Source organism: Westerdykella ornata (assembly GCF_010094085.1).
Source record: "Westerdykella ornata strain CBS 379.55 unplaced genomic scaffold EI97scaffold_19, whole genome shotgun sequence".
NCBI classification, from domain to species: Eukaryota; Fungi; Ascomycota; class Dothideomycetes; order Pleosporales; family Sporormiaceae; genus Westerdykella; species Westerdykella ornata.
Genome location: NW_022986869.1, coordinates 255,399 through 281,599, shown reverse-complemented (window position 1 = coordinate 281,599; position 26,201 = coordinate 255,399). Strand labels below are relative to the sequence as shown.

Below are 26,201 nucleotides of genomic sequence, written 5' to 3'. Positions count from 1 at the left end.
AGCAAAGCGGCAACAAGCCAACGTGTGTGACAAAAAGTGTCTGGTATCACTAAAGAAGACCTCCCATAAAGAAAAAAAAAACATCCCAAGCAAAGGTTCCGTAGTCGATCGTCATGAAACTTATATACGAAGAAGGATAAGGAAAATAAGGGTGAACATTTCAAACGAGACGAGGAGAGTAACGCTGGGTCGTAATGAGACATGAGTGGAGTAGCTCTGAGCGAGAGCGATGTACGTAGCGTTTGGTACAGCGGTAAAGAATGACAGTGCGACGGCAGTCGTCAGTCCCGCCAATAGGGTTGCCCAACGAGACATCACAGGCCAGTATGATGTCTTACTTATGGGCTCTCTCCATAGCGAGCATAAGAGTAATGGAGCGGGCGGTCCGAGTGGTGCGACGGCCGCGGCGCGTTCTCCCGTGGAGGCGAGCCAAACTCTGGATCGAATTTGAAGTCGAATGTCGACGCCTCGGACATCAAAGGGTAGTGGGGGTAGGGCGTCGAGCCGGACTTGCGGGAGGTGTGCGAGCTACGTCGAGGGAAATCGGCGGAAGGGGAGGTAGGTGAGTAGGGTGTTGGTGGCCTGTCCGCGATGGAGGATGAGACGCTTGATTTTCGTCGAACGCGCTCAGGCTTCCGAATGGGGGAGATCGGGGAAGCCTTAGTGGTGGGCAGAGGTGAGGGGTCCCGAGGAAGTTCGTAGCTGTTGATATCTTTCTCAAGAATGGCGGGGGTCCTAGTTGTCCGGACAGTGACGGCTGGCGTTGTGCGCATGCTGGTCTTCTCTGGACGTCTGGTGTATTGACTTGGTCGTCTCCAGGATTCGAATTCGGCATCGTCGAGAGGAGTGACGGCTCGGAGAGAGAACCCGCGGAGCCGTCTCTTGGATCGCTTCCAGAAGAACAGAACCAATGTCAGGACGAGAAGGAGGACCAGAGTTCCGAGGACGGCAGCGAGGATAATCCAAGCCTTCTTGTCCAACATGCTGACGGTACTGATTGCTTTGGAAACACAGTCGTCGACAAAGGGACGGCGTGAATGTAGATAGGTAACGACTGGGCGGGGTCTCCGTTGAATCGGGATACCCTTATCACCGGGATCACTCGACCTCGGAGTCCGTTTCTGAGTATCGATGTGGGGACGAGAGCGAGGGTCAGTTGTTTGTCCAGCCTGGTCCGCAATTGGAAAGTCTTTCGGATATGCGCCGAGTGATTGTAAAGACTGGCGGGAATATTGTTAGTGAGGGGCCGATCGATAGCCACACAAAGTATAATCCTAGTCCACCATGGTTGAATTTGGCGAAAGGCGGCAGACAGGAACAGGTAATTCAACAGCCCGCAGAAGAGCGGAGACACCAAGGGATGTACGGATTAAGTATTGTGGGACAGGCGGAGGGACTCAGCAGACAAGGTCCAAGGTCATGCGGAGAAGGTTTGTTCCACTGAGGACGAAAGAGGAAATGTGGTGTGCGGCCAGCGAGACCTCCGAAAGCCTCACGGCAAAGCGAACGAGAGGCGTCAAAAGAGGGGTGTTATTGTACCTTATAGAGCCCAACGCCTTGGCGACGGCTTCTGCAGGTACCAGAAGGTGGTGGTGGGGTGCAACAAGTTGCAACCAGTGGGGAGACTCCGAGGCTGAAATATCGGTGAGGGAGACAGTGAATTGCGGGATTGCCATCCATGGTGAGGTTTAATTTTGCATGCCTTGATTTGTACCCCGCCCGTTAACAGCAAGGCACATAACCCTTGATAGGAAGCTCGACCGCTTCTCGTCTGCGGTACCTTGCAGGGGACATCTGATACCCCTCCCAACTGGCGACAATGTGGCGGCAGGCATTATTGCGTGAGGACAAGACAGGTGAGTACGTATGTAGCCTACCAGAGGGAACACGATTGCGCAGGGTCTTGAAGTATGCTACTAATAGTCCGATATAGGATTGTGTCAATCGTGAAGGCACCTCGTCGGCGAGATAGATGTGCCGTGTGCAATGTACTGTATACAGAATGGCCGATTCATGTCGCTATTGCCGTCGAGCAGTCAAGGGAGTATGATCAGTAAACTCCGCGCTGTGGCTGCCCCGGACCACGAGCAAGTTATTTTTTGACCGTCAAAGAAAAGTCGGAATTTTAGACACTGCCCCTGAGACCATGGGAGGATTATTGGTAAGGTCAACTCTGTTCGAAGCACACCATATCGATAGCGGGCATGGCGCCCTTCCAAGCCTTCCAAGCAACGACCAATCTCCTGCGAAGAGCGGGCTCTAGGGTCCACCCGCTTCAACCATCCCAGCCGTCCTTCCTCGGCGGACTATAGCCTGGCTCGATCAATTGTTCAACAATAACGGGTGGGACAAGCGATGTTCGTTGTCAAATCTTTTGATGGCGGTGTTGCCAGCTGGCAGTAGACTCCTCCATCATGCTGGGTTAAGAGGCATACTGTGGCAAGGGGCCCTGAGATTCTTGCTCACCACTGACCACTCAGACGAGCCAGGCGATACAAGACTCAAGAGCCGGGCATACCTGGTTCGTCCCATTTCCTCACGCAGGTAACTGCGGTCAGTTTCAAGAGCAGTGATCGTTACATGCTTTGAAGCATCGTATGGCCATGAGATTGCCACATCAGAAATGGTGGAAACTGTCTGGAGGTGTGAGCAACCTGGGAGCAAGCCAGCAGTTCCCTGCTCCCACACCACGACTCCGGCCAATAGGAGGCAGCCGATTGGTAGTCGGTGAATAACTTGGTTCAGCCTACATTCCTCTGGACAGCGTAATAACGCTCATCTGGAAATTTATCAGAGGATGAATTCTCACTTTCAATCTCTGCGAATCCGGGTCATCCATACATCGCAAGTTGGACTAGAAACGTTCAGGGGTTAACTTATGTCCCTTGGTTGCTTGAAGCGCTTCTGGCGCCAATAATTCAAAGGAGATGGAAAGATGGCAGTGGTGGTTCTGGAACAGAGTAGGTATGCGCGTCATCGACCTCGGTTCCTTTGCGGTCTCAAAAGCAATTTCAAATCCGTCAACACTTCTGACACGCGCAACTGCGCAGAGAGGAACGCGAGTCAGACCCGCGTTGAGGTCTCGGAGAGGCCCAAGTTGGCCGTCCCGCAGTTCTGATCTCCAGAACCGTTCCGTAGCCGAAACAGTTTCCGGGATATTCCCCACGAAGACTGCACCACGTTGAAATCGAAACATGAATTATGTCTTCTCGAGAACCAATGCATCTCTATCTCAGACTGTCGGAGGTTCAAATGTACGACTGTATCCTGTCGTACAAATCGGAGACGAGCGATGCCGTGGATTCCGGGGCCTGGCTCGGTAGTGAACTTCCTAGGTTTCTTTTCTCTGGACCTTTTGTCTCGGCTAAAATCGGAGAATGCACGTGGACGTCGATCGTCCGCGCCATCGGACGAACCCCTTTCCGTTAAAGGATCCTGGGCAGCTCGAACGAGCAGGTAGTCCGGCATGAAACCTGATAGTCTTTATCTCTGTGGCTTGATGTCAATACGAAGTACAATGAAGACAGCTTGTGGATGATGGAGCAGATGATTAGACGTACGGAGAATCGCAAGCACTTCTTCTCGATGTACCGCAGTAACAGTACAGTGCACAGTATGTACAGCGCAGTCACAACCCCGCCAGCGTTCTTTCGGAGATGAGGTCGTTTTTCTACAAGCTGCAGCAAGCCAATCTTGGCTTCCACCAATCGTACCTCTCGGATTCGGGCACTGGATGACTTCGATACGGAATATCAAGCGAAGTATCTTTGTTCTTCCAGCTACATTCCCATCCAGGCGGCTAAGAACTCGCATCCCCTCCGTCATCACGGCTGAAGATTGGGGCAAGCGAGGGCTTCCATGTATTTTCCGTATCAAGGCTCAATATGGTCACCTGAGGAATTCTGAACGGTGGTGCTGACCACCCAACCAACATCCTACCCGCCAATTCGGAATTCCAATAATGTTGTCTAGGTCAAACGGAGAACTGTCTGGAACAGTGTCTCTGGATGCTCGCCCACGGGTGGCCGTTAGTCGCGATAAAGCCTACGCAACCCTACCTCATATCACTGGCTGTTCTTGACAAGGCTCCCTCGTGGAACGGCCAAACATGTTCATGAATCCTTCCATGTGTGCTGACATGTACCGATCCCAGTCGGTACAGTGGTTAGTCATCTGGCGCACGGGCTCACCTGACGCACACTTTGGCCGGAACACCAAAATTACCAAATAATACTAACTCGAGCAATATGGACCCAATTGAGGAGGCGATTGCAGCGTTGCAATCCCTAGAGCTTGGAGAAAAAATTAATATCTCTCAGACTGCAAGAAAATATGGTGTTGAACGATCAACTCTGTCATGAAGGTGGCATAAAATTCAAGGCTCCCGTGCAGCCCAATATGAGAATCAGCGAGTTTTGAACAACCATCAAGAGCAGGAGCTTGTACAGTATATCAAGAGATTGTGTGAGCGAGGCCTACCACCTACCAAGAGCATGATACGCAACTTTGCTAGTGAAATAAGTGGCCAACAAGCTGGGAGCTCATAGACAGATCGGTTCCTCAAGCGTCACCAAGTCGACCTGGTATCTAAATGGACAACTGGCTTAGACAAGGAGAGAAAAAGAGCTGATTCTGCCTTCAAATATGCGCTATATTTTGAGCTCTTGAAGCGTAAAATCGAGGAATATAAGATTGAGCCAGCAAACATGTATAATATAGATGAGAAGGGCTTCCTGATTGGCGTGCTATCAAAAACAAAGCGGATCTTCTCTCGATGGAGGTATGAAGAGGGCAGAATCAAATAGGTTGTACAGGATGGCAATCATGAGTGGATCACAACGATTGCCTGCATATATGCTGACGGATCATCGCTATCTCTAGGCCTCATATACCAGGCAGTTTCAGGCAATATCCAAGACTCATGGCTGCAGGATTTTGATCCTGCAGTACACAAGGCCTTCTTCACCTCATCTCCTAGTGGATGGACAAATGATAACCTTGGGCTTCAATGGTTGAAGACTGTCTTTGATAGAGAGACCAAGACAAAGTCACCACGACGGCAATACCGACTGCTTATCCTCGACAGCCATGGCTCCTACATGAATATGAGGTTCATAAAGTACTGCGACGATAACCTGATCCTCCTAGCAGTTTATCCTCCTCATAGTACTCATACTCTACAGCCGCTTGATGTCTGCTTGTTTGGCCCTCTCTCACAAGCATACAGCTTAGAGATAGTACGCTTTATGCAAGAATCACAAGCTTTCTCTGCTATAACTAAGAGGGATTTCTTTCACATGTTCCAGACTGCATGGGAAAAGGTTTTTACAACTACAAACATCCTCTCAGGGTTTGAAGCCTGTGGTCTCCATCCTTTTAACTCTGAGGTTATCCTGAGCCGATTCAGTGATCCTACGGCAGAGCGACCTTTCTCCAGTGAGAGCTCAAGGTCAACTGTCACAGCTACAGACTGGAGAAAGATCTCGAAGCTTCTGAGGGCAGTTGTTGATGACGTATATGACACCAAGGCCCGGCAGCTCTCACAGACAATACACTCACTATCAACTCAGAATATACTCTTGGAACACGAGAATAAAAGCCTCAAACGAGCATTAATAAATGAGAAAAAGCGCCGGCAGAGAGGTAAGGCTCTCCAGCTTGATCAGCCTCCTAATCAGGATGGTGGAGCTATCTTCTGGAGCCCAAACAAGGTGCAGCAAGCTCGCGATCGTGAAACACAAAAAGAAGCAGAAGCAGAAAGAGAGAGACTTCAAAAAGAGGAGGATATAAAGCACATGGCTGAGGAGAAAGTAGAGAGACAGCGGGTACTAGAGGAGCGACATCATCTGAAGGCTACTCAAAAGGAGATATGACTCCAAGAGGAGGCACAGAAAAGGCAAGAAATAGAGGATAAAAGGCACACCCGGGAAGCAGCTATACAACTCAAAAAGGACATCCAACTTGCTAAACAAGCTCAAAAAAGGAGGGTTCAACAATCTACTATCCCTCAGGAGGTTAGTAGTGGTGAGCAATCTGTTCTTGAGGTTGATGAAGCTCCCAAAGCGATAAATCGCCAGGGGCGGCAGATCAACCTCCCTTCGAGGTATCGTGACTAGATAGCAATATAGAAATATTCTCCATACTTAATTGCCTATTTCTCTACAAAATCTCATAATATTACAATGTATATTGAGCTGTACAGCGTCAAATGCATTTATCGATTCTCAGCGAAAATCGTGCATCAGGTGAGCCCGTGCGCCAGATGACTAACCACTGTATTTTGTCCGGGAGCACACAGGGACAAGAGAGGCAATGTATACGTAGGGAGGCACGCATGATGAGGTATTGCGGCCTTTCGGATGTCCGTAGAAGGAATCCATCAACCTTGCAATTCTAGGGAGGAGGTTGATAGGAAGGGAACAAAGTGAATTCTTCCAGCGGGCTCATAAAGTGCCCAGCCGATACCTAAACGGGGTATCGTTAAACAGCCTTTCGGAGTATTTCGCGCCCGAGTCCATTTATTAACACAATAACTTGCTCATCCTCATCTCCTGTGTACTGTGTAAAACAAGGATGAGTACCAGCTGTTTCTGCTTATATCGGTTCTTTGGTCGTGGTTAAAAAATATGTCGTGACCCCCACAATAGTACAAGTTAAGCGTGGGGGTGACCTTAATATGAATCCGTCCATTTGGTACCAGACGACATATCGTAGCAACGACGATGGATGTGATCCCGTCATCTCAATATTGCAAATTTCGGCCTCCCGACTCAGTGAGCGTCATGCGCTTATTGCATGCTCCTGCTCGATTACATTGCACTGCTGCCGCTTGTACAAAGATGTTTTGCAATAGGAAAGTCTAATACCAATTGTTGCTACTATCAACTGAGAACCCAGGATGATTGTTACATCGTTGAAGGCGCATCTCAAAGTGGCTACAACAACGATAGAGCCAAGATATAGTTATTGAAGCTGACTCGCCTGATCTATCCTATTGGGATCGGCCGAGAGTTGAGGAGCGTGAAGCTCAGTGGTCTGATACCAGACAACCTCATTGAATCTCAACAATGTCGGGAGTTTTGCACTTAAAAAATTGCGTGCATCCTTTTTCAGCCTTCATTCCTCATTCCGTACAGACTTTCAAGCCCTTCAAATTCGAAAGTCAATAAGATCAACCGGCACTTGACGGTGTTGCCCGTAGCGAGAACATAACTGCGCTGCAACTCATCATGCATATGGATTTGTCTGGCTCTGGTTGCACCAAGTTTCAGGGACCTGGGGAAACTACAGTGCATTAGTGACGAGGTTGCTTATTCGCATTGCTGAAGGTATCCATCCATGACTTTGTAAGTACACCGCCTTCAACGTACTTCAACCCTAACAACCGCCTCCGTGCCTTCGACCCAGTTCCCAACTAATCTCGTCCCTGGGACTATCTCTACTTCCCGCATGACCTGCTGCTTTCCACCTTTTTCTTCACCCTCGGAGTCTTCGTCAGTGCTCTCGGAATCGGAATCATCACCGGTTTCAGCTGCGTGAGGCGCATGCATCCAATCCCCCGTCTCCCATATCAGTTTGCACTTGATGGGAGGCAGGCCAAAGTACATGCCCACTATTCCCAGAACTGTGTATGCTGTGCATGATTTCGGTATTTCCATTTCAAATCTCCTCTCGTCGTGTTTCAAGCACCGTTCCTCGAGAGCGTGTTTTGCACTTTCGCCCAGATAGAAAGTAAACCGTATAAGCCGAGCAGCAAGGGAATTGGGATTGACGGCAGTGGTAGTCCGATTGATGACTGGCACACCATACTCGGAACTTAGGTAGGCGTAGCGGGGATGAGAGGCCAGGATATGAGATTCGAGATGGGGAGGCGAGTAGTTGAGCTCGCGGCCGATCAGAGAGAGATAATATGATTCCGCATTGAGGCGCTCCTTTGGAGATATAGGGCTGTAATTGAGCACCTTGAGGTTTCCCAACCTCGCCAACGTCAGCATATAGCCATCTTCTGCGCTAAGGGCTCTTCCATCTGGGGCCTGTAAAGATTGATACAGAGGGTTGTGGGAGACGCGAAGAGAAGTCAGGCCGGGGAAGACGGCTTCGAGCTTATCTATAAAAGACCAGGTTGAAATCTCGTTGTAGGAGAGATCGACTTCTGTTACTGTTGAGGAAAAGATTGGGAGACTGGCTCCCGCGCAAGCCACCTCAGTGATTTTGTTCGATTTGAGCACCAGCCTTTGCAGTTTCGGTAATTTCGTCAGAGGGTGCAGGTCAGACAGTGAAGTAAACTCATTCTCATCCAAACTGAGATCGGTTATGGTCGTTGTCAAGACGTGATTGCTAAGCGTGGAGTAGGCGTTACTTGATGCGACAAATGTTGTAAGGCGGGGAAAAAGAGTCGTGATATCCGTAATCTGGGGTAGAATCAATGATCCGCATAATAGAACACTTGCATAGCCACGCACCTGTTCCCACTGAAGTAGAGTGTTTGCTAAACGTAGCGAGCTAACGTTCTCGAATGCCTTCATACATAGTTGGCGTTCGGTTGGCGTCAAGCTCATGTCACGAAAGCGGTTGCTACTGTAAGGAAGTCAGCATACAGTTGTATGCACATGGATCTCCAGCATACTCGACTCGTAAGCTTCTCAGTTTCCCTAACTGCTCACAGATAGAAGCTATTTCTCTCCATTCCTCGAACAGATTCCGACTCAGGTCGAGTTCGGTAACTTTAGGACAAGTGTCCGATATGTCAGTGAGATTGGAGGGCCATGCATCAGCATCGGTGCTTTTATTCCTTGCACTCAGCCGGGCAATGGGCCGCCACATGCATAAGCCGTCTAGGATAACGATACGCAGTTCGTGGAGGTCGGCAAGCTGTTTTCTGATTTTGTCGAAACCAACTTCTTCCACCTCTTTCCCGCTAATACGGATGGGTCGATTCTGTTGACTGAGGGTGTCTTTATTCGGATCTGCTTGAACGAAGACGATCTGCACATCGGGATCTTCCGAGTACTCGGAGGCATACTTTGCCTTCAATGCTTCCACGAAAGAACGCGGTGTATCGAATTTGCGTGTTGGCCGTACAAATGAACCAGCCGTTGGGTTATTGCTGATACCTGACCCGTCAGCGTCAGTTCGCTACTTCGCTTCTCGATGTACAAGCAGCGTGGCGGATTTCGTGAAGCAGTTGCGCACATTCGAAGTATTTCAATCCTCCATGCTCCCCGGAGTGTTTTCCGCGGCTTGGCTCATCCCATTCAACACCGAGCCATTTCCCGGTTGTCCCCTTTACTTCCCCATAATATCTCACTGTGCAGAGCTGCCCGTCGAAGGAAAGCCGCTTGCCAGCATAGAAAGCCTCATCCATGGCGGTCGCTGGGGAGAAACCCAGAAACAGCACCCGTAGTCTTAATCACAAGCCCATAAATTGTCCAGATCATGTAGGAGGAAACTCTCTTGTTGGCGGATAATGTAGTTCGTGGTCGTCGAAATAGCGAAGTTTGGGTGAGGCCACACGTGACTATAAACCAGATAAGGCTAGCGTGGGTGGCTAACGCAAGGACCATCTATATGTATTTCTCCTCGACCTTCGTAGCTTCACTTCACGCCTACAACTCCGTACAAGAGTCCCAGTTGAGCTCCACGTTCACGACATGGACTACCAAGTAAGCTCTGGACCCCCAATTTGTTGATCCCCTATATTAACCTCACGAGAATCGAGCAGGATCCAAGTTCGGAGGTGGAGGTGTCGCCTCTACCTCTGCCACCAATGCCGATCGCCGCGAACGTCTTCGCAAGCTCGCCCTTGAGACCATTGATCTCGACAAGGATCCATATTTCTTCAAGAATCATGTTGGCAGCTTCGAGTGTAGACTGTGTCTGACCGTGCATCAAAACGACGGCTCGTACTTGGCTCACACGCAAGGACGGAAGCATCAGACCAACTTGGCGCGCAGAGCGGCAAAAGAGCAAAAGGAAGGGAAACAAGACAACATCATCCCTGGTTTGCTCGCTGGTGTACAAGTCCGAAAGAACGTCATCAAGATCGGCAGGCCAGGCTACAGAATCACAAAAATCCGCGATCCTGTTACAAGGCAGTACGGGCTGCTCTTCCAATTCCGGTTCCCTGAGATTACAACGGATACGAAGCCCCGCGTTCGATTCATGAGCGCCTATGAACAGAAGATCGAGGAACCGGACCCGAACTACCAGTACGTTGTTGTTGCTGGGGAACCCTACGAAACCGTCGCCGTAAAAATACAAGCGCGCGAAGTGGATAGAAGAGAAGGAAAGTTCTGGACCTGGTTCGATGAAGACAACAAGGTGTTCTGGGTCCAACTCCTGTTCAAGACGGAGCGTGATGAGCGGTTCAGCGCTGTACCGGGTCTTTCGACTGGGCGCAGGTAAACAGACAAAACGCTTCGACGGCTGGGCCCGACATGCCGGGTGCGATAGGCGGATCCGATTCCTTCGACATCAGACTGTAACGAAGAGTATCATGGCCGTCTAAGCAATGCACTGTTGGAAGGTCCGAAGTCATCATGACGGTTCAGGATGTTCCCATATGCAATCTTCATAGTTGCATGATGGAGCGACGACAGAAACGGATTGAGATGTGGGACAGATGACACTACTCAGCTTTGGGTCGTCGCTCTAATGTAAGTGAATTCGTCTTCCTCATTCCCTTGCCATGGCGATGCCAAGCCATTGGCCTCTGCACGACTTCGATTGGTGGGCGTTCCGGGACTGGATGCAACTGGAGGGAAGGACGGAGTAAAAGGGTCGGAAGCACGGTCGGGGTTATTGGCGTTTATTGGCGCATAGGCGGCGATGCGGCGTTAGGACGGGCAACCCATCTGTACTGTAGGTGCCTCCAGAGCACCAAATTCATGTATTGACTTGGCACGAGTTGCAGATGAACCTCAACATCCTCTTCAACGTCGAAGTTCTATGACCCCCATCTCTCTCCCGTCGCTTGACCGATAACGTTCAGCTGAGACAAAGGCTACTAACGAAGCCGATGCCGCAAGCCTGCTTCAAGTCCACTCACATTTCGCAGAAAACACCAGCTTTCATTGGGACTTTCCTTTCTCCAGGGCTTTCTGGGTTATCTTCACTGCCGCAGCCGGGCAGCTCAACCAATACGAGAATGCCGAAGCTCGACTTGGTCATCTGACGCTCTTGCATGATGGAAGCAGATATGGAGCGACAGGTACATACAGCTGCCTGTCCGCCTGATCGGTCTCGCCGGGAAGGCAACAACTACAATCTCCACCTGATTGTCCTGTTAAGCCTTCGCCATGAATACTTTCTCGAGCGATGCAACTCTATACCCATCTTTTGAGACAGCACGTCGCAAATGTGCAGATGCCTCTGGGGGCATTTGTTACCATGAGTTTTGCTTCCCACCACTGAGCTACGGCACATGGGAATGCCTATGATTGACAAGCAGCAGTAAGTCTCCGGTCTAAGACGGAGGCAGCTTCCAATCTGAGACGAGAGATTCGAGAGCCATTAGCGCTCCGCAGCAGGATGAACGAAGACGTTCGGTTCAGGTCTAGCATGGACTGCATAGACTCTCCCCATAAAACTCCTAGGATGGTTGGATGGGAAGTATTTCCGGCGTCACGACAGTCTTAGCGGTATAGAGCACGCATGGGACTCACGAAGACTGTTCTTCTGGCCTTTGTGCACGCTTGTCAATGACTGGATGTATGCGTCTCTTTGGTCAGAATGGCCATTCTTGTACGACCTGAAGGACCTCTGGCTCTCCTGTTATCGCTGGATATGTCACAACTCGCCTCGTCTCACTGGTTGGCGACTGATTAAATGATTCAGCTCGGGGGACCACATCGTTCGGACGTGGAGAGCGCTGTACTACCAGGCTTGCGCCGCTCTCAGCACTTCGGCGGATTTGGACTCGTCGAACGCCCGGCACTGGTAGCCATGTCGAGAAGATAATGGAGTGGACGGGAGTGGCGCTGTTAGGCCATCGCCAATGATCCCTCGGAATCGCCAAAGGAGTTGTTGGCTGCAGATTAAGCTATTCTGGACCGAAAGACTGGGAAGCGCGGAGGAGAGGATGACTCGTTGTGATCAGCGACCGCTTTGAGCAAGCCTGGCGGCAACGGTGATGGCGATTATTCTACAAAGGCGGGTCCCAACAAAACGGCTCGACCATGTTCACCGTTGAGTGGCATCAGATGACCCCGTTGGTGTGGATGAGCAACTCGTTTTCCTGTTTCCCGACACTCTACCTAGCCTCCTTCGTATTATTGTGCGATTTGGCCAAAAGGACGACATAGAGACCGTTTTACCTCTCAACAGGAATTGATACTCCCGGGCAGACGTGCTCATCGGTCTACTTGGAAGAGGCTGTTTTGTCCTCGTGCGGAACCTGCGAGAGCCCACCAACACGACAGCAGTTGTTATGTTCCATTACGCTATTGTTTGATCGCGTTGAAGAGTCATGGATAGTTTGGAACTGGGTTTGGAGTTATCAAGCACTACCAAGGTAGGCTAGCCCCGCCAAGACGGTGAAGGCATCTGATCACGCAGAGCAGTGGGGTAGGGAGAGCTGCGCCGGCGTCGTACAAGCCGGCCGATGAAAGGCCATCTGCACCTTCACGGGATCATGACGCGCCGGTTGCACTCTATGCTTGATTCTAGCTGGCGGGCGGACAAGGCTACCGAAATTCCGCGTCGCCGGTCAATGTACAGGCAACTCGATACATTTGTCATTTCGTGTTCGTCTCAGCCACTCGATACGGCCGGCCTTTTGTTGGGAATGTCAGTCAATATTAGGTTCTGTGAGTTTGTTCACAGCTGATGAGCGGCAGCGGCACTGGGGTACGTTTGACTTGATGCCAGGGAGCGGGCATGGCGTTTCAAAGCTCGGGCTACGAAGGCGGGAGTGGTGACGGGTTGCGGAAGCCCATGCAAGATACAAGCAGGTCGCACAAACGGAGATCGATAGATGTGCAGCACGGGCGGGCAGGCTGTCGAGTCTGTGGGGAAGGGCACGACTGTGGGACGGGAGAGATGGGATGCGCCGAGTCGCTGGCTGTACTGTATATGGAAGTGCAGAACAGGCAGTTGGCGACAGTCCAGTCACTAAACAGTGGAGAGGTGATCCATGGTAGAGAGGGACTGCGGACTTGCACATTCGCTCGAACCGGGCCGTGGGGAAAGCGCCCGGAGCAACGGACCCTATCGGCGAGCTTCTATTACACGGAACAGCTCCATCCCATATGTGGTCTTGTCCGAAGTTCACTGGCAAAGCGCGTCCCGCACGGAACAGGCCGATTCGGCACTGGCAGATCACGACAATTGCAAGACACATGTACTGCAGAGTACGGTACCGACATGAGCGGGATGCTCGGGGTGGCGGTTCATCATGCTGCTCATCCTTCCAAGCATTCTCAAGATGTACTAGGAAGTCAGTGAGCAGTCGGAGAGGATTGTGCAACTGGATGCGGAGGAGCAGCCTTGATGGGGCTGGCGCGGGTGTGGTCAGGCGATGCGGTTCCAGTCGTAGTAGCGGCATGCGTGTCTTATTAAGAACAGGATGGCGGATGCATAAGCGCGGATGCAGAGAGAGGGTGCTAGTTCCAAGGTTGCATGCAGGCTTCTTCTGCTGGGGGCAGTGGGAGCAATCAGAGACGGCCATCTGACCTTGGGCGTTGCTCAATTCAGCAGCGACAAGCAACGAGGTGGAGCAAGGAGGAGGATGAGGGGGAGGGGGAGGAGGAAGACGACGACGACGACGACTAGGCGAGGAGCAGAGGAGCAGCGCCGGAACTGGGTGCATTGTGCGGTCCTGTAGTCTACTGTGGTCGTCCATGATTGTCCAGGCCCAGGCTATGGGGGAATGCGGAGATGGTTGGGCAGCATCGCCAAGCTTCACGGGCTGTGGCTGCTTGCAATATAAACCGGTATTCACCATACAGGTATGTCCGTTATTCACCTCTGCAGCAGTTCCCAGCTCGGCGCGGAGGGCGCAGTAGTGACTGTGGCAGTGGCAGCAGCTAACAGGAAGCGGAATAGCTCAGATAGACTCTGGTGAACGAGAGACGCGAGATGATGAGTAGGGATGGGCAGTCCAAGCCGGCGGTCACTCTCAGCAAGATTCGCTCATCATGCAGGTCATCTCTCTCTGCAGCACGGCAGCACAGGCACACAAAAGGGCCAGGCCAGAGTTATGAGTCCAAAAGTGCAGCGGCGAGGCTTGCAATGCGCGCACCTCCTCCCATTTCGCCGTGTGGGTTTCAACCGCGAATTGTATGATGATTCATACCATTGCTCGCTTGATGCCTTTTGTAGCTGCGCGGGTTTGCAACATCTTGGGGTAAGTTTCAAATGATGGAAAATGACGGCCAGGTGCACGCCATCGACACCATTCTTATTATTAACAAGCCCCGCTACCTATTATTATTTTCCATCGTCCTAACTTCTAGTGCTCCCGTTCCGCCCAGACCCCAGGCTCCCATGATGCCCATGCCCCTGCCCCCGTCTTCTTACGAAACGTCTGATGAGAGCCTGGGAGCGCTCTCTCCAGACATCCAAGCGTCTTTATCGATTAGTAGGCAGCCCCTCCATCCTGCGTATGTAATTCGTCACCTTCGCCCGCTCCGTTAGTATTGATCTTCCCGTCTTCCCCAGCTGCCGGAAGCCCTTTCTTTGCCATCCACAGGTCCCAGTTTTGCTGGTGTAGCCTTTTCGGCCCTTCTTCTCGTCCCTGTCTCGCCGGCCCTGTTCGCCTTGCAGCTGCTGGGCTCTTGCTCTGCCGCTGGAGGTGCATCTTCGCTATACATATCAAGCATCACTGCCCACCACACCACCACCACCAGTCGCCAACCACCCCGCTCAGTCGAGGCTCGAGGGTCCGACGGGCAACCCTCCCTGTCCTCCCTGTTGCCGCTGCGCGCCCTCTGCCACCACACACACGCACCAGTAGGACTGCGAGTACGTACTGTGTACAGCAGCCTTCTGCTCGTTCGTCTCTCCCCACTCGCACTCACTTTGCGCACACGCATCTTCCCTCGAGGCTGCATTGTCCCCGTCCCGGCCGCGGGAGAACAAACCCTTCCCTCAGCGCCTGCAGCAGCATCTGCACTCGCACCAACAGCAGCACCGGCACCGGCAGCCTCGTCCAACAAGTGCCTCCGTTAATCAATCCTCCTGCACGGCACGGGGTTCCTCACACCTCCCGACGAGCCAACCCTGTTGACTCCGCACCACCACAGCGCGGCTACAGCTCCTCTCGTACTGCTCTGCAACCACCCGCTCTCCGCCGCCCGTCACCACCACCACCACCTCCTCCTCCTCCAACGCCAGGCCGTCTACTCCGTCCCACTACCATAACACCCGCGCATTATTACCCACCGACCCTATATCGCCCTCACGTGGCTGCTCCATCGCACACAGGCCGCACCCGTGGACTGCGCTATCGCTGCTGCTGCCCCGGTCCCTGATCGTGCGTGGTGTGCTTGTGCTCGCACCGCTTCCCGGCGCAGCTCCCCTTCAGCCCTGCCGCGCCGCTTCCGCTTCTGCTGATCAACATCGCCATCGCGACCCATCCATCCATCGCTACACACCTGCATCGCGACACCGTCGTCCGGCCACCTTTACGACCTCGTCCATTTCACCCTGCTTCACCTTTCGCATGTGCAACCGCGTCAGTATCCTCTTGTCTTCTCCCTTCGGTCAGCCGCACCTTCGGCTGAGTCGAGGAAACCGTCGCCGCACGACTTTCTCACTGGCAGCCTGACGGGGCAGCAGCGCACGACGTTCCCCCAGCACGTCCCCCAGCATCGAACCCCCATCCCTCATCCCACTGCGACACCTACTGTGGTCTTGACCACCTGCCAACTCGGACCCGACTACGCGACTCTGAACGCTGGCCGTTGCCTGCGCAGGTGCGCGGTTTACTTGTTGTAGCCATCAACAAGCAGCACTTCAGCTTCCGTCGCCCAACCCGATCTGAATATAGTGCCTGGTCTGTGCTTCTCAAGCGGAAAAGCGCATCCTCTGCCGGCGCCGCGACTAGTCGACCTCCAAATCCAATAATCCCACTACGCATCATCGCCACCGCATGCCACACCACGCGTCCCGCTGCCGTTCTCGTGCCCGTCCCTTGCAACAACTTCGCCCTTGCGCGTCCGCTCCCCTCACGCCGCCCATTACACTAGGCTAGGCCTTCGCCGACGCGCCCGGAGCTCCCCCAAGCCTCGGCCGCTCCCTTGCGACGCTGCGCATGTACTCAATGCATCCCGTCCAGGCCCTGTCGAGTAATGCTTCCATTGGCAACGGCATCATGGACCCCTCGGGCACCATCAATCCAGCTGCGCTGAACTCTGCAGGTATGTACTGCTTGCCCGTCTCAACACAGCCTCTTCGCTGCGCACACCACCATCACCCACAACCACGCGACAGCGCACTAGCATCCGTTGCTGTTACATCCGCCGCAGCTGCCCGTCTGTAATTTGATATCGCTGACTGTTCTTCTGCCAGCAGGATTCGCAGGCTCGCCGTCGCAACAAGCCGTCGCAACGCAATCATCTCGAGGAGTCAAGCGGAGTCGCTCCCCGGACGGCTATGGAGAGTCGCAAGCTGATCATGACGGTATGTACACCTTCTCTCTGCGTCTTGGGCTGCTTGTATTGCCGGACGCCGTTAGATGCGCAGCATTGACAGAAACCGCAGAGCATGGTAAATCCAGAAAGCGCGTTCGACCAAAAGGCCACGATAGCCCCGCCCGCAATTCGCACCTGCCTCCCACCCCTTCCTCGCAAACAAGCGCTGCCCCGCCTGTCCAGACCCCCCAATTACCGAATGCCTCGATCCCGCACGCCTCGCCGCCACAGCTATCCTCCTCCAAGCCGACACCAACTAAGCCATCCGTCATCAAGGCACTGCCCACGGTCCGGGACCATACCACAGACCAGCTGAACCCAGAAGGAGATGAGTACATACCCCGTGAGATTGACGAAGCAGGGGAAACAAAGGTGACGGCGACGGGCCATCCTTTGGGTGGGCGAGAGTACCGATGTCGGACCTTCTTCGTTCCGAACCGTGGAGATAAACTCTTCATGCTTGCGACCGAGTGCGCCCGCGTGCTTGGCTACCGAGACTCGTACCTACTCTTCAACAAGAACAGATCTCTGTACAAGATCATCGCCACGCAGGCCGAAAAGGATGATCTGATCCATCAAGAGATATTGCCATATTCCTATCGGTCTCGCCAGATCGCCATTGTAACAGCGCGTTCCATGTTCAGGCAATTTGGAAGCAAACTCATTGTGAACGGCAGAAGAGTTCGTGATGATTACTGGGAGAGCAAAGCACGTAAGCAAGGATTTACTGAGGAGGACGCCGCAGGTGAAAAGAGACCAGGTGCGGCGAAGGCGAGGGAAGCCGCAGCGGCTGAGGCCAATCATGCTACTGCCCAGGCCTTCACATTTACTCAGCCAAGTCCCTATACTGGGAAGCTTGAACAGGACTACCTGGGTGCTGCAGCGAACCCGCATCAGCCATTCGGAGGCATCAATCCTGCGCCGGGAGCCGTGCCTACGGGAAATGCAGAGCCATTCAATCAGCGACCTACGACGGACCTTCAGCCTCGAGACTACAGTGGAGTGCAGCGGGGCAGGCAAGATCTGTCGGGTATGCCATACCAAGATATGACCAGGCCCACCAACGCTGGCGAGATTCTCAATCAGGCCGCACAGGCTGCAGATTTGAACAAGCAGATCACTCAGCAACGTAAGCACCGTAAGGAATACCTGGAGAGCGTCTGGGCGCGGCCACATGAGCCCTCCCCCCAACCTCAACGTCCCGTCACCGTCGAAGGCGAGAGCGCACCCCAGGTGACGACCCAAGCTGTGCAGTCTCCGCACATTCCCCCTTCGAATCCCGCGGCTACCCCGACCCAGTACGGTGTAGTATCTGGAACGCCTCAGCGCGGTCAAGCAATGGCTCCGCAACCGTACCGCCAACAGAGCCTTCCTCAATCCTCCATGGTTCCATCGCCTTTGGCCCCCCAACATACTCCTTTGCGTCCCGATCAAATGCAAAGACGTCCACCTAGTATGGGAATGCTTCCTCAGGGGATGCCTCAGGGAATGCCGTCCTCCGCCATGCTTCCAAACATTGCACATGGTCAAGCGCCCGCTCACGGCTATGCGCCTTCCCACATGTGGCCTCAGGGACCGCCGCAGCCATCGCCACTGTCCCAGCAGCATAACATGCAGCCACAGTATGCACAGCGTCCCCCACAGCAATCGCCTCTTCCGCAGCCTTCGCCCATGCATGCATCAGCCCAACTTCACCAGCCTCAAAGCACCGGGTCCATGCATGGCACTCCTGTTCAGCAGTACCAAACAATGGCCGCAATGGATCCGGGCTACCAAGCGATGTCTCAGAACACCTATCCACAGACTGCTAGTCCACAGCAGTTCATGCCCCATCAGAGCAACCCGACACCGCAACCTGGTATGAGTGGGTGGACACAAGCGCCACAGGGGCCTCAACAGGGCTGGCAGACATATTGATGATGGATAGCCGATATCTATTATGTCTGGCACGTCAGCAGGATATGCTGTAACATCGTCAATTCCAAGACATCCGATGCTGGGAGGAGGTATAGGCATTGCTGTTGACCAATTCCCCACCCTAGCTACTCGGATTGGAGACCAGCAATGGGGTGCGAAAGCATCTCCGGTGTTTCGGCCTGCCCTGAGTCTTCCTGCGTTCCCCCTGCACTCCAGCGCAACTCAGCTTGAATGAACCAGCCTGGAATCCGATAGACTCGTTGCTGCGACTACTGACCCGTCCATGGTTCGCACTCCAGTGAGGACAGTAGCTTCTGCTGTTCTCTTTGCGCTATTTGAAATGCTACCCGCAGACTACGATGCCCGAGAATTCACGACGTCCCCGACGACGCTGATCATAGTCACGAATTACATGACTGCGATGTGTTGAGCCTACACAGGGTTCCATTCTAGTTTGGCGCTTGTCGGCGTGTCTGTGTTGTCATCCTTTCCAGCGACTTGATCTGCCATCGAATCGCGCTGGTATGCGCGACGTTGGAAGGTTTGCGCATGGTATGATATACTGGATCTGGATGTTTTGCCTTGGTCAGAAGCGCGCTCAACTCGGCCCATTCCCTTGTCAAAGCACACTTCTTACCTTGTTCTTCTCGCGCAATTTCTGTTTTGGATCTCATTGTTCTCATTAACACGGTCTATCCCCCTTTGGGCGGCTATGTAACATCGTTTGTCGGTTGGAACTGCGATGATTCCCCCTTCCATTTTGAACCCATCTCACCATTTCTCGTTTCTCCTCTCAATTTTTTGCGAGCGTTTGATGTGATGGGAAATTGCAGCATTCCTGTCTTGGTACATTCGTCGTGGAGGATATGCATGCTCAGATTACGGACGATCAGATTATGGGAGGGACCGCGAGACTGCATGCATTACTCGGGATAAGGATGGATAGGGATTCCGATTTGGGACACGGGAAGTGGATGTTTTGGAACTTTCCAGGGCCCTCTCATCTTACCTTTATACCACCCCCCTTTAATACCATTGTAATTCGTTGCGCGTTATATTTTTCTTTAGTACTGACTATCAACGGAGTACTACCTTCGCCATCTGGTAATACTTGCATGTCTGTTCCTGCATATGGAGAGGCGCTTCCCTGCTATGGTGTTCGCATGAGGCACAGTGCAGTAGTACTTGTTTGGATACGTTTATGCGGTGCGGCTGTCTCAGAATATGCAAGTGATGGAGGAACGAGTGGGGTTTCTGGGGTCGGGTCGGGCCCGCCCCCGTTCCTGTGGGCGGCCTGACTCCTGAGGTTTGGGTATGTACTCCCGTAGGCCGCATAATGGGTCAAACGTTGGTGTTGCACGGTGGGTACCCTGTATATCATAGTGACATGTACATATGGGTTCTTCGTCATTGGGCTAGAGCGCATGATATGATATGATATAGGTGGCGGGCATCCGGTTTCGTAGTATATAAGGATTTCGTGGTATACGTGATAGGGCTTGTAGGTAGGTAGGTAGCTGGGAGCGAGGTTTCATCTCCCTATCGCAAGCTAAGTCGGAAGTGTAGACTTTCAGACATTAGACATTAGACTTTAGACTTCAGACTTCGTAGGTAAGTAGGTACTTACGTAGGTGCTTTCTTTTTCAATGGTACTGTAAATAGCCGAGAGTAGACGTTGCCGTGATCCGAAAACTTAGACGTCGTTGCTATCCCTCCCCTTGCTACATATCTGCGACGTTTGGAACCCCTAAGATGTAAAAGTCGAGTATACGCCGTTTCTCATAGCATCATCAGATGGAATCGGAGAGGCGCTTGTGAAGACGTTAGAGTTGGAGAGAATGGAAGCATAGATTGTACAGAGTACATGCACACACGACTGGCATCCCGCTAACTATGCTACTATGTATGCATGGCAGAGCAATCACTCGCACGAACAACATATTTATCAATCGCTCACTCTGCCATCGACAAAGAAGGGAAAACACCAAACTGACATGGACATCCCTCGTCACTCCACACTACACAGACCACACTACACACATCACACTACCTCACCGCAACCTCAACCCCCCTCCCCTCAAAACTATACCTCAACCACTCCCCCACGGCCCTCAAACTCTCCCACCTCACCCCCTCCTCCTCACAACCCATCAACTCCATGACCCTCCCCTTCAACCCAAACTTCTCCAACAAGCCCCTCTTCTCAGGCACCTCTTTCACAAGGCACGCCACATCATTGCACCCAATAGCCAGCACCTGCCGATCATGCACCCAGTCCTTTGCCAATATCTCCGCCAGCTTGCGCGGCAGCTCGGCATTGTTCTCCTCGAGGATGCGCCGCGCGTTCTCGGCCCAGAAGGTCGCGCTGCGGTGCGGCGGGCTCCACCGCAGGTGCCCGCTCAGCAGCTCCGCCCGGTACTCGTCAAACGTCGTCTGCGTCTTGGTGTACTCGTCCAGCAGCTCCGTCAGCGATTGCAGGTCCTCGAGCGCGTCCGGGTCCGTGAGGTGCCGGGTTTTGAGCGTCGCGAGGAGCGAGGGGAGGCGGGCGAGGACGGCGGCGGGGAGGAGCGTGGTGCGGTTGGCGACGAGGAGGTTGAGGAGCGTGGAGAGGAGGAGGCGAGTGGTTTTCTCCTTGGGCGAGAGCCGGAGGAGGTGCGTGTAGAGGATGACGATGTCGTGTTCGCTGGGAAACAGGAGTGCGGTTAGCATGGCTGTCCAATAGAGTTGGGGGTTTTGGGCAAACAGCAACATACTCTTGCAGCCCGTCGCCGACCATGTCGCCTTCAAAACTGAGCTGCCAGATCACGAGGAGGACGTGGTACAACAGCTGGAGCCCCACGCCTCCGCCAATGGCCTCGGTGGCCGTCCGCGTACTGTTTGCCCCGCTCCAGAGTGCTGAGTCCTGGTCTTTGGTCGTCCCGGATGCCGAGCGAAGGATGGTGAACAATGGCTCCAGGGTCTCGCTTCTCTGTTTCCAAAACAACTCTCTTGACTTTTTGTTCCGCAGCAGCGCCGAGTATTCCTGCACTGCGATGTCTTGTAGCCCAGCATCGGAGCTTGTCGCTAGAGAGCCGAGATAGGTATATATTTGGGGAAGCGCTTCGTCGATTTGAGAAGGGTCTTTTGTCGGGTGGGTGAGGGCGTAGGAAAGGAGGCGGGAGAGGACGGAGGAGGTTAGGAGGGGGAGGGCGTCCTCGACGTTGGGCGTAGACTTGAGGAGCGGGAGGAAGGGTTTGAAGGGCGTGGGGTGTTGGATTAAGGCTGCTGTGAGGGTGGGGATATCTAATCGCGTTAACATTCGCAAGATTCGGATGCAACTCATAGAGAACCCAACATACCATCAATCAAATCCCCCATCAACACAAGCATATACTGCACGATATCCTGCCGCTTCGCCGCCGCCTCGAAGATACTCTGCGTCCCGTTCCCGCCCAACAACAGCGCTACAAAGCTCCCCATATCCGCCTCAATCGTCTGCTTCCGCTGTTCCTTGCGCACCTTGTCAATCGACTTGATCTTCTGCAGGTCGGCATCTGTGATCGTTTTGGCGCGCACCGCGCCCTCCCAGGATATGGGCCGCGCGCGGATGTTGTTTTGGAGGGCGAAGATGTAGGTTGGCGGGTCGAGTGACATCGCGGTTGTAGATACCGTTAGTCGGAGGGAAGAGAGATAGTGGAGGAAGACGTGGACTAGGTAGCGGCGTGATAACTGAGAGGTGGTGGGTTACCTGCGGTTGAGGCACTCCGTCATCTGGCGCGGAGCTTGGACCACCATGACCAGGGTTGCATTTGGAGCCCCGGAGAGCATTCGGGTTGAGCAATTCTATACCCTAATCTCCAGAAAAATATATAAGGTAGATGGAGAGGACCTAGGAAATTACCTTCCATAAGTTTCATAGCTTGTGGCCACTACCTTTATCCAACTTTCACAAAGTGTATAAAAACAATATCTACTGAGATACCCCCGTCCATAGGTCTGTTTCGGTCTAGCGACATTTTCAACTCTGATATCTTGGCGCGACCCTCTCCACCAGAATTCCCTACAAACACCACCCGCAGGACGGCCATCGTCATACAGCTACCGACCGGACCTAGATCGAGATGGAATACTTCAGCCTTAAGCGGTCCAGCGCTCTTAATCGGGGCCAACCCAACCTCTCCAGCAAGGTCTACGTCCGGTCCACTAGAAGTGGCAAGGTTCAAAAGATTGTGAGAGAGGTTTACCTGCGGCAAGATATACCATGCTCGTCGACTTTGTGCCGAGCGTGCTTTGACAATGCGCCTATGGACTACACGCAGAAAGGTTCGGATTCTGACTTCACGTGATCTATCAAAGTGACTGACTTTACCAGTGGCACCATTTGTGCTCTCGGATACACCGGCAGGGTCAAAAGATTATCCCAATGGTCTGTATCTGGTTCCCGACACGAATGCTTTCCTCACCGGAATGGATCTGTTTGAGACTGAGACCGGGTTCCGCGATGTTGTCGTCTTGCAGACAGTCCTCGAGGAGGTTAAGAATCGCTCCCTACCGCTCTATCATCGTTTGATCGCTTTGACGAAGAATGAGGGAAAGAGATTTTACGTCTTTTTCAACGAGTTTCGTCAAGAGACTTATGTGCCTCGAGATGCCGGCGAGACTATCAACGACCGCAATGATCGAGCGGTGCGGAAAGCGGTGCAGTGGTATAATCAGCATCTAGTGGAGGCTGTAGCCGCGAAGAGCAAGAAAGCGAAAAGGGTACCGTCCGTCGTTATGATCTCCGATGACAGGGACAACCTCCGAAAGGCCAAGGCAGATAATATACCAGCTGTGACACGTGAGTATGCCCACGGTAAAGGGCAACATCTAGCTAATCAGCTCCAGTATCCGACTATGTTTCCGGTCTGGAGAATGCGGACGAGTTGTTAGATATGATCAGCGCTGCTCAAGAACAACGTGAAGTCAGGTCAAAGCAGGCAGAAGTGTTCTATCCAGAATACTACACCATGTCGAAAATGACTACAGGAGTCAAAGCGGGCACTATGCATCAGGGCATCTTTAACGTCTCGCAGTACAACTACCTTGAGGCCTCGGTTCATGTTCCGGCATTCGAAAAATCACTTCTCATCCTTGGAAGGGAGAACGGGAACAGGGCTGTCTCAGGGGATGTCGTCGTCGTAGAAGTATTGCCACAGGATCAGTGGAAAGCACCATCAACCAAGATCATTGAGGAAGAGACCGTGGCCAAGAACGATAACCCCGAGACCGAGGGAGGAGAGAATATCGTTACAGAAAGAGAACGCAGAGCGCTTCAAGAAGAGGTTAAGCGTGCCCATGACCAAAGCACAGAAGGCAAGCCACAACCCACCGCCCGGGTCGTTGGCATCATCAAGCGTAACTGGAGACAATATGTGGGACACATCGACAGGGACTCGGTCAAATCCACATCTAAATCCAGCAGGCAACAGCAGACGGTATTCCTCATCCCCATGGACAAGCGGATTCCAAAGATACGAATTCGGACTCGTCAAGCTGGAGAACTTCTGGGCCAACGCGTTTTAGCCACCATAGACTCATGGGAACGAGACTCACGATACCCGGTCGGTCATTTCGTCAGGTCTCTCGGAGAGCTTGAGTCGAAAGGAGCCGAGACGGAAGCACTTCTGCTGGAATGGGATGTTCAATATCGGCCCTTCCCGAAGACTGTTCTGGATTGTCTACCACCAGAGGGGCATAACTGGAGAGTTCCGGCTAGCCTTGACGATCCGGGATGGAGAGGACGAAGGGATCTTCGCGATCTCCTTGTCTGTAGTATTGATCCTCCTGGTTGTGTGGACATCGACGACGCATTGCATGCCAGAAAGCTCCCGAACGGTAACTTTGAAGTCGGCGTACACATCGCAGATGTTTCCCATTTCGTCAAGCCGAACAATGCCATGGATAAGGAAGCCAGCCAGCGAGGAACTACAGTATATCTGGTCGACAAGAGAATAGACATGTTACCGATGCTTCTAGGTACAGACCTGTGTTCACTGAAACCCTACGTCGAACGATATGCCTTCTCCGTGATCTGGGAGATCACTCCTGACGCGGACATCGTAACAGCCGACTTCACCAAATCTGTTATTCGATCACGGGAAGCTTTCAGTTACGAGCAAGCACAGATTCGGATCGACGACAAGTCTCAACAAGACGATCTTACGAACGGCATGCGGACTTTGTTGATGCTTTCAAAGAAGCTCAAGCAGAAGCGCATGGATGCCGGTGCACTCAACCTGGCGTCACCTGAAGTCAAAGTGCAGACGGAATCCGAGACGTCCGATCCAATCGACGTCCAGACAAAGAAGCTCTTAGATACCAACTCCCTGGTCGAGGAATTCATGTTGCTCGCCAACATTAGCGTAGCTCGTAAGAACTACGACGCATTCCCTCAGACTGCTCTACTCCGCCGGCACGGTGCGCCACCCAAGACGAACTTTGAAGAACTAGGGAACCAACTGAAGGTTAAGAGGGGCCTCGAACTTCGAACTGATAGCTCCAAGGCCCTTGCGGATTCCCTGGACAAGTGTGTCGACCCTAAAGAGCCGTTCTTCAACACGTTGGTCCGCATCATGGCAACACGCTGCATGATGTCTGCCGAATATTTCTGCTCTGGCACCCAAGCATATCCCGAGTTCCGGCATTATGGCCTCGCGAGTGAAATTTATACGCATTTTACATCTCCCATCCGTCGCTATGCTGATCTCGAAGCCCATCGCCAGCTCGCGGCCGCCATAGAATACGAGCAGCTCGACCCCAGCCTCCACTCGAGACACAAGCTCGAAGCTGTCTGCAAGAACATCAACGTACGTCACCGCAATGCGCAAATGGCCGGTCGCGCATCCATTGAATACTACGTTGGTCAAGCCTTGAAGGGTAAGGACATTCAGGAAGAAGGCTTCATTATGAAGATATTCTCCAACGGGTTCGTGGTCTTTGTTCCACGATTTGGCATCGAAAGCTTGATTCGTCTGAGAGATCTGGCAACGCCGGAGCCGGATGCGGAGTTTGATGCGGAGAATTATGTGCTCAAGGTGAAGGGAGATGTGAATAGGAGTGTTGAGTTGTTTGAGAAGGTGACGGTTCGGATTACGGATCTGGTGGAGGAGAGTACGGGGAAGAGGAAGGTGAAGTTAACTTTGGTTTGACGGGTGTAGTGCGTGCAATGCAATAGATGGGTTTTTCGCCCTGGTGTCAATAAACTGAGCCTCATGCTCCCGATGCGTTTCTCCTTCAAGGAAATCACTCGATGTATAAAAGCCAATAGCGAGATGAAAACCAATGCATTATGTTACCCCTTTCCAGCGAATTATTCATGCGTGCTTCCTCGTCCCAAAATGCCACTTTCCCTTACTGCTTGCCTATTGTTGTGAGCTTTTCTCCATGGTTGCGAGATCCTCAACCCATTTACAAAATTCGTAGGTTACAATAGTTAATGATAGTCTGAATTCGTCTACCTTGGATAGAGCTACCTAACAAACCAGTAGTGGGCGTGAATCGAGAACCATCAGGGGCAAAATGAGTGGACACAGAACACTAGTAAGGGAGAGGCGAATGTGCAAGTGGGAAAAGAGGATGAACCATCATGCAAAAGCAAGCAAAGTTGTGAATGGTAATAGTGTAACAGACAGT

At 52.7% G+C, this 26,201-nt stretch overlaps 6 protein-coding genes across 6 annotated transcripts; 3 read left to right on the top strand and 3 right to left on the bottom strand.

Moving 5' to 3' along the window:
- Nucleotides 1–314: 314 nt before the first annotated feature.
- Nucleotides 315–983, bottom strand: EI97DRAFT_451636 (uncharacterized protein; the record flags this gene model as incomplete). The annotated part of the gene is made up of 2 exons (XM_033800360.1): nt 315–333; nt 436–983. The coding sequence occupies 2 exons, from the start codon at nt 981–983 to the stop codon at nt 315–317; spliced, it is 567 nt and encodes a 188-aa protein (XP_033652091.1).
- Nucleotides 984–6,915: 5,932 nt separating this feature from the next.
- Nucleotides 6,916–9,475, bottom strand: EI97DRAFT_495305 (RNI-like protein). Its single transcript, XM_033802426.1, has 4 exons — nt 9,193–9,475; nt 8,627–9,113; nt 8,463–8,577; nt 6,916–8,411 (listed from the first exon to the last, which is right to left on the bottom strand). Exons 1-4 carry the CDS (start codon nt 9,362–9,364, stop codon nt 7,362–7,364), a joined length of 1,824 nt encoding a protein of 607 aa, XP_033652090.1. The 5' UTR covers nt 9,365–9,475; the 3' UTR covers nt 6,916–7,361.
- A 175-nt stretch (nt 9,476–9,650) lies between these two features.
- On the top strand, nt 9,651–10,404 carry EI97DRAFT_451633 (putative splicing factor 3A subunit 2; the record flags this gene model as incomplete). The annotated part of the gene is made up of 2 exons (XM_033800359.1): nt 9,651–9,662; nt 9,712–10,404. 2 exons carry the CDS (start codon nt 9,651–9,653, stop codon nt 10,402–10,404), a joined length of 705 nt encoding a protein of 234 aa, XP_033652089.1.
- A 5,857-nt stretch (nt 10,405–16,261) lies between these two features.
- Nucleotides 16,262–18,548, top strand: EI97DRAFT_460124 (uncharacterized protein; the record flags this gene model as incomplete). The annotated part of the gene is made up of 3 exons (XM_033801073.1): nt 16,262–16,358; nt 16,510–16,620; nt 16,702–18,548. 3 exons carry the CDS (start codon nt 16,262–16,264, stop codon nt 18,546–18,548), a joined length of 2,055 nt encoding a protein of 684 aa, XP_033652088.1.
- A 1,831-nt stretch (nt 18,549–20,379) lies between these two features.
- Nucleotides 20,380–22,259, bottom strand: EI97DRAFT_422221 (vacuolar ATP synthase subunit H). Its single transcript, XM_033797081.1, has 3 exons — nt 21,887–22,259; nt 21,302–21,830; nt 20,380–21,231 (listed from the first exon to the last, which is right to left on the bottom strand). Exons 1-3 carry the CDS (start codon nt 22,179–22,181, stop codon nt 20,595–20,597), a joined length of 1,461 nt encoding a protein of 486 aa, XP_033652087.1. The 5' UTR covers nt 22,182–22,259; the 3' UTR covers nt 20,380–20,594.
- Nucleotides 22,260–22,572: 313 nt separating this feature from the next.
- On the top strand, nt 22,573–25,866 carry EI97DRAFT_422218 (RNB-domain-containing protein). The gene is made up of 3 exons (XM_033797080.1): nt 22,573–22,850; nt 22,900–23,367; nt 23,415–25,866. The coding sequence occupies exons 1-3, from the start codon at nt 22,649–22,651 to the stop codon at nt 25,715–25,717; spliced, it is 2,973 nt and encodes a 990-aa protein (XP_033652086.1). The 5' UTR covers nt 22,573–22,648; the 3' UTR covers nt 25,718–25,866.
- Nucleotides 25,867–26,201: the final 335 nt, after the last annotated feature.

Excerpts from the sequence above, each read along its gene's own strand:
- EI97DRAFT_495305 (XM_033802426.1), bottom strand. The coding sequence starts at position 9,364 with ATGGATGAGGCTTTCTATGCTGGCAAGCGGCTTTCCTTCGACGGGCAG. Across the intron at positions 8,578-8,626 it reads CTGAGAAGCTTACGAGTCGA|TAGCAACCGCTTTCGTGACA; the intron begins GTATGCTGGAGA and ends ACTTCCTTACAG. Across the intron at positions 8,412-8,462 it reads CTCTACTTCAGTGGGAACAG|ATTACGGATATCACGACTCT; the intron begins GTGCGTGGCTAT and ends ATTCTACCCCAG.
- EI97DRAFT_422221 (XM_033797081.1), bottom strand. The coding sequence starts at position 22,181 with ATGTCACTCGACCCGCCAACCTACATCTTCGCCCTCCAAAACAACATC. Across the intron at positions 21,831-21,886 it reads GATGGGGGATTTGATTGATG|ATATCCCCACCCTCACAGCA; the intron begins GTATGTTGGGTT and ends TAACGCGATTAG. Across the intron at positions 21,232-21,301 it reads GTCGGCGACGGGCTGCAAGA|CGAACACGACATCGTCATCC; the intron begins GTATGTTGCTGT and ends CCTGTTTCCCAG.
- EI97DRAFT_422218 (XM_033797080.1), top strand. The coding sequence starts at position 22,649 with ATGGAATACTTCAGCCTTAAGCGGTCCAGCGCTCTTAATCGGGGCCAA. Across the intron at positions 22,851-22,899 it reads TATGGACTACACGCAGAAAG|TGGCACCATTTGTGCTCTCG; the intron begins GTTCGGATTCTG and ends TGACTTTACCAG. Across the intron at positions 23,368-23,414 it reads TAATATACCAGCTGTGACAC|TATCCGACTATGTTTCCGGT; the intron begins GTGAGTATGCCC and ends AATCAGCTCCAG.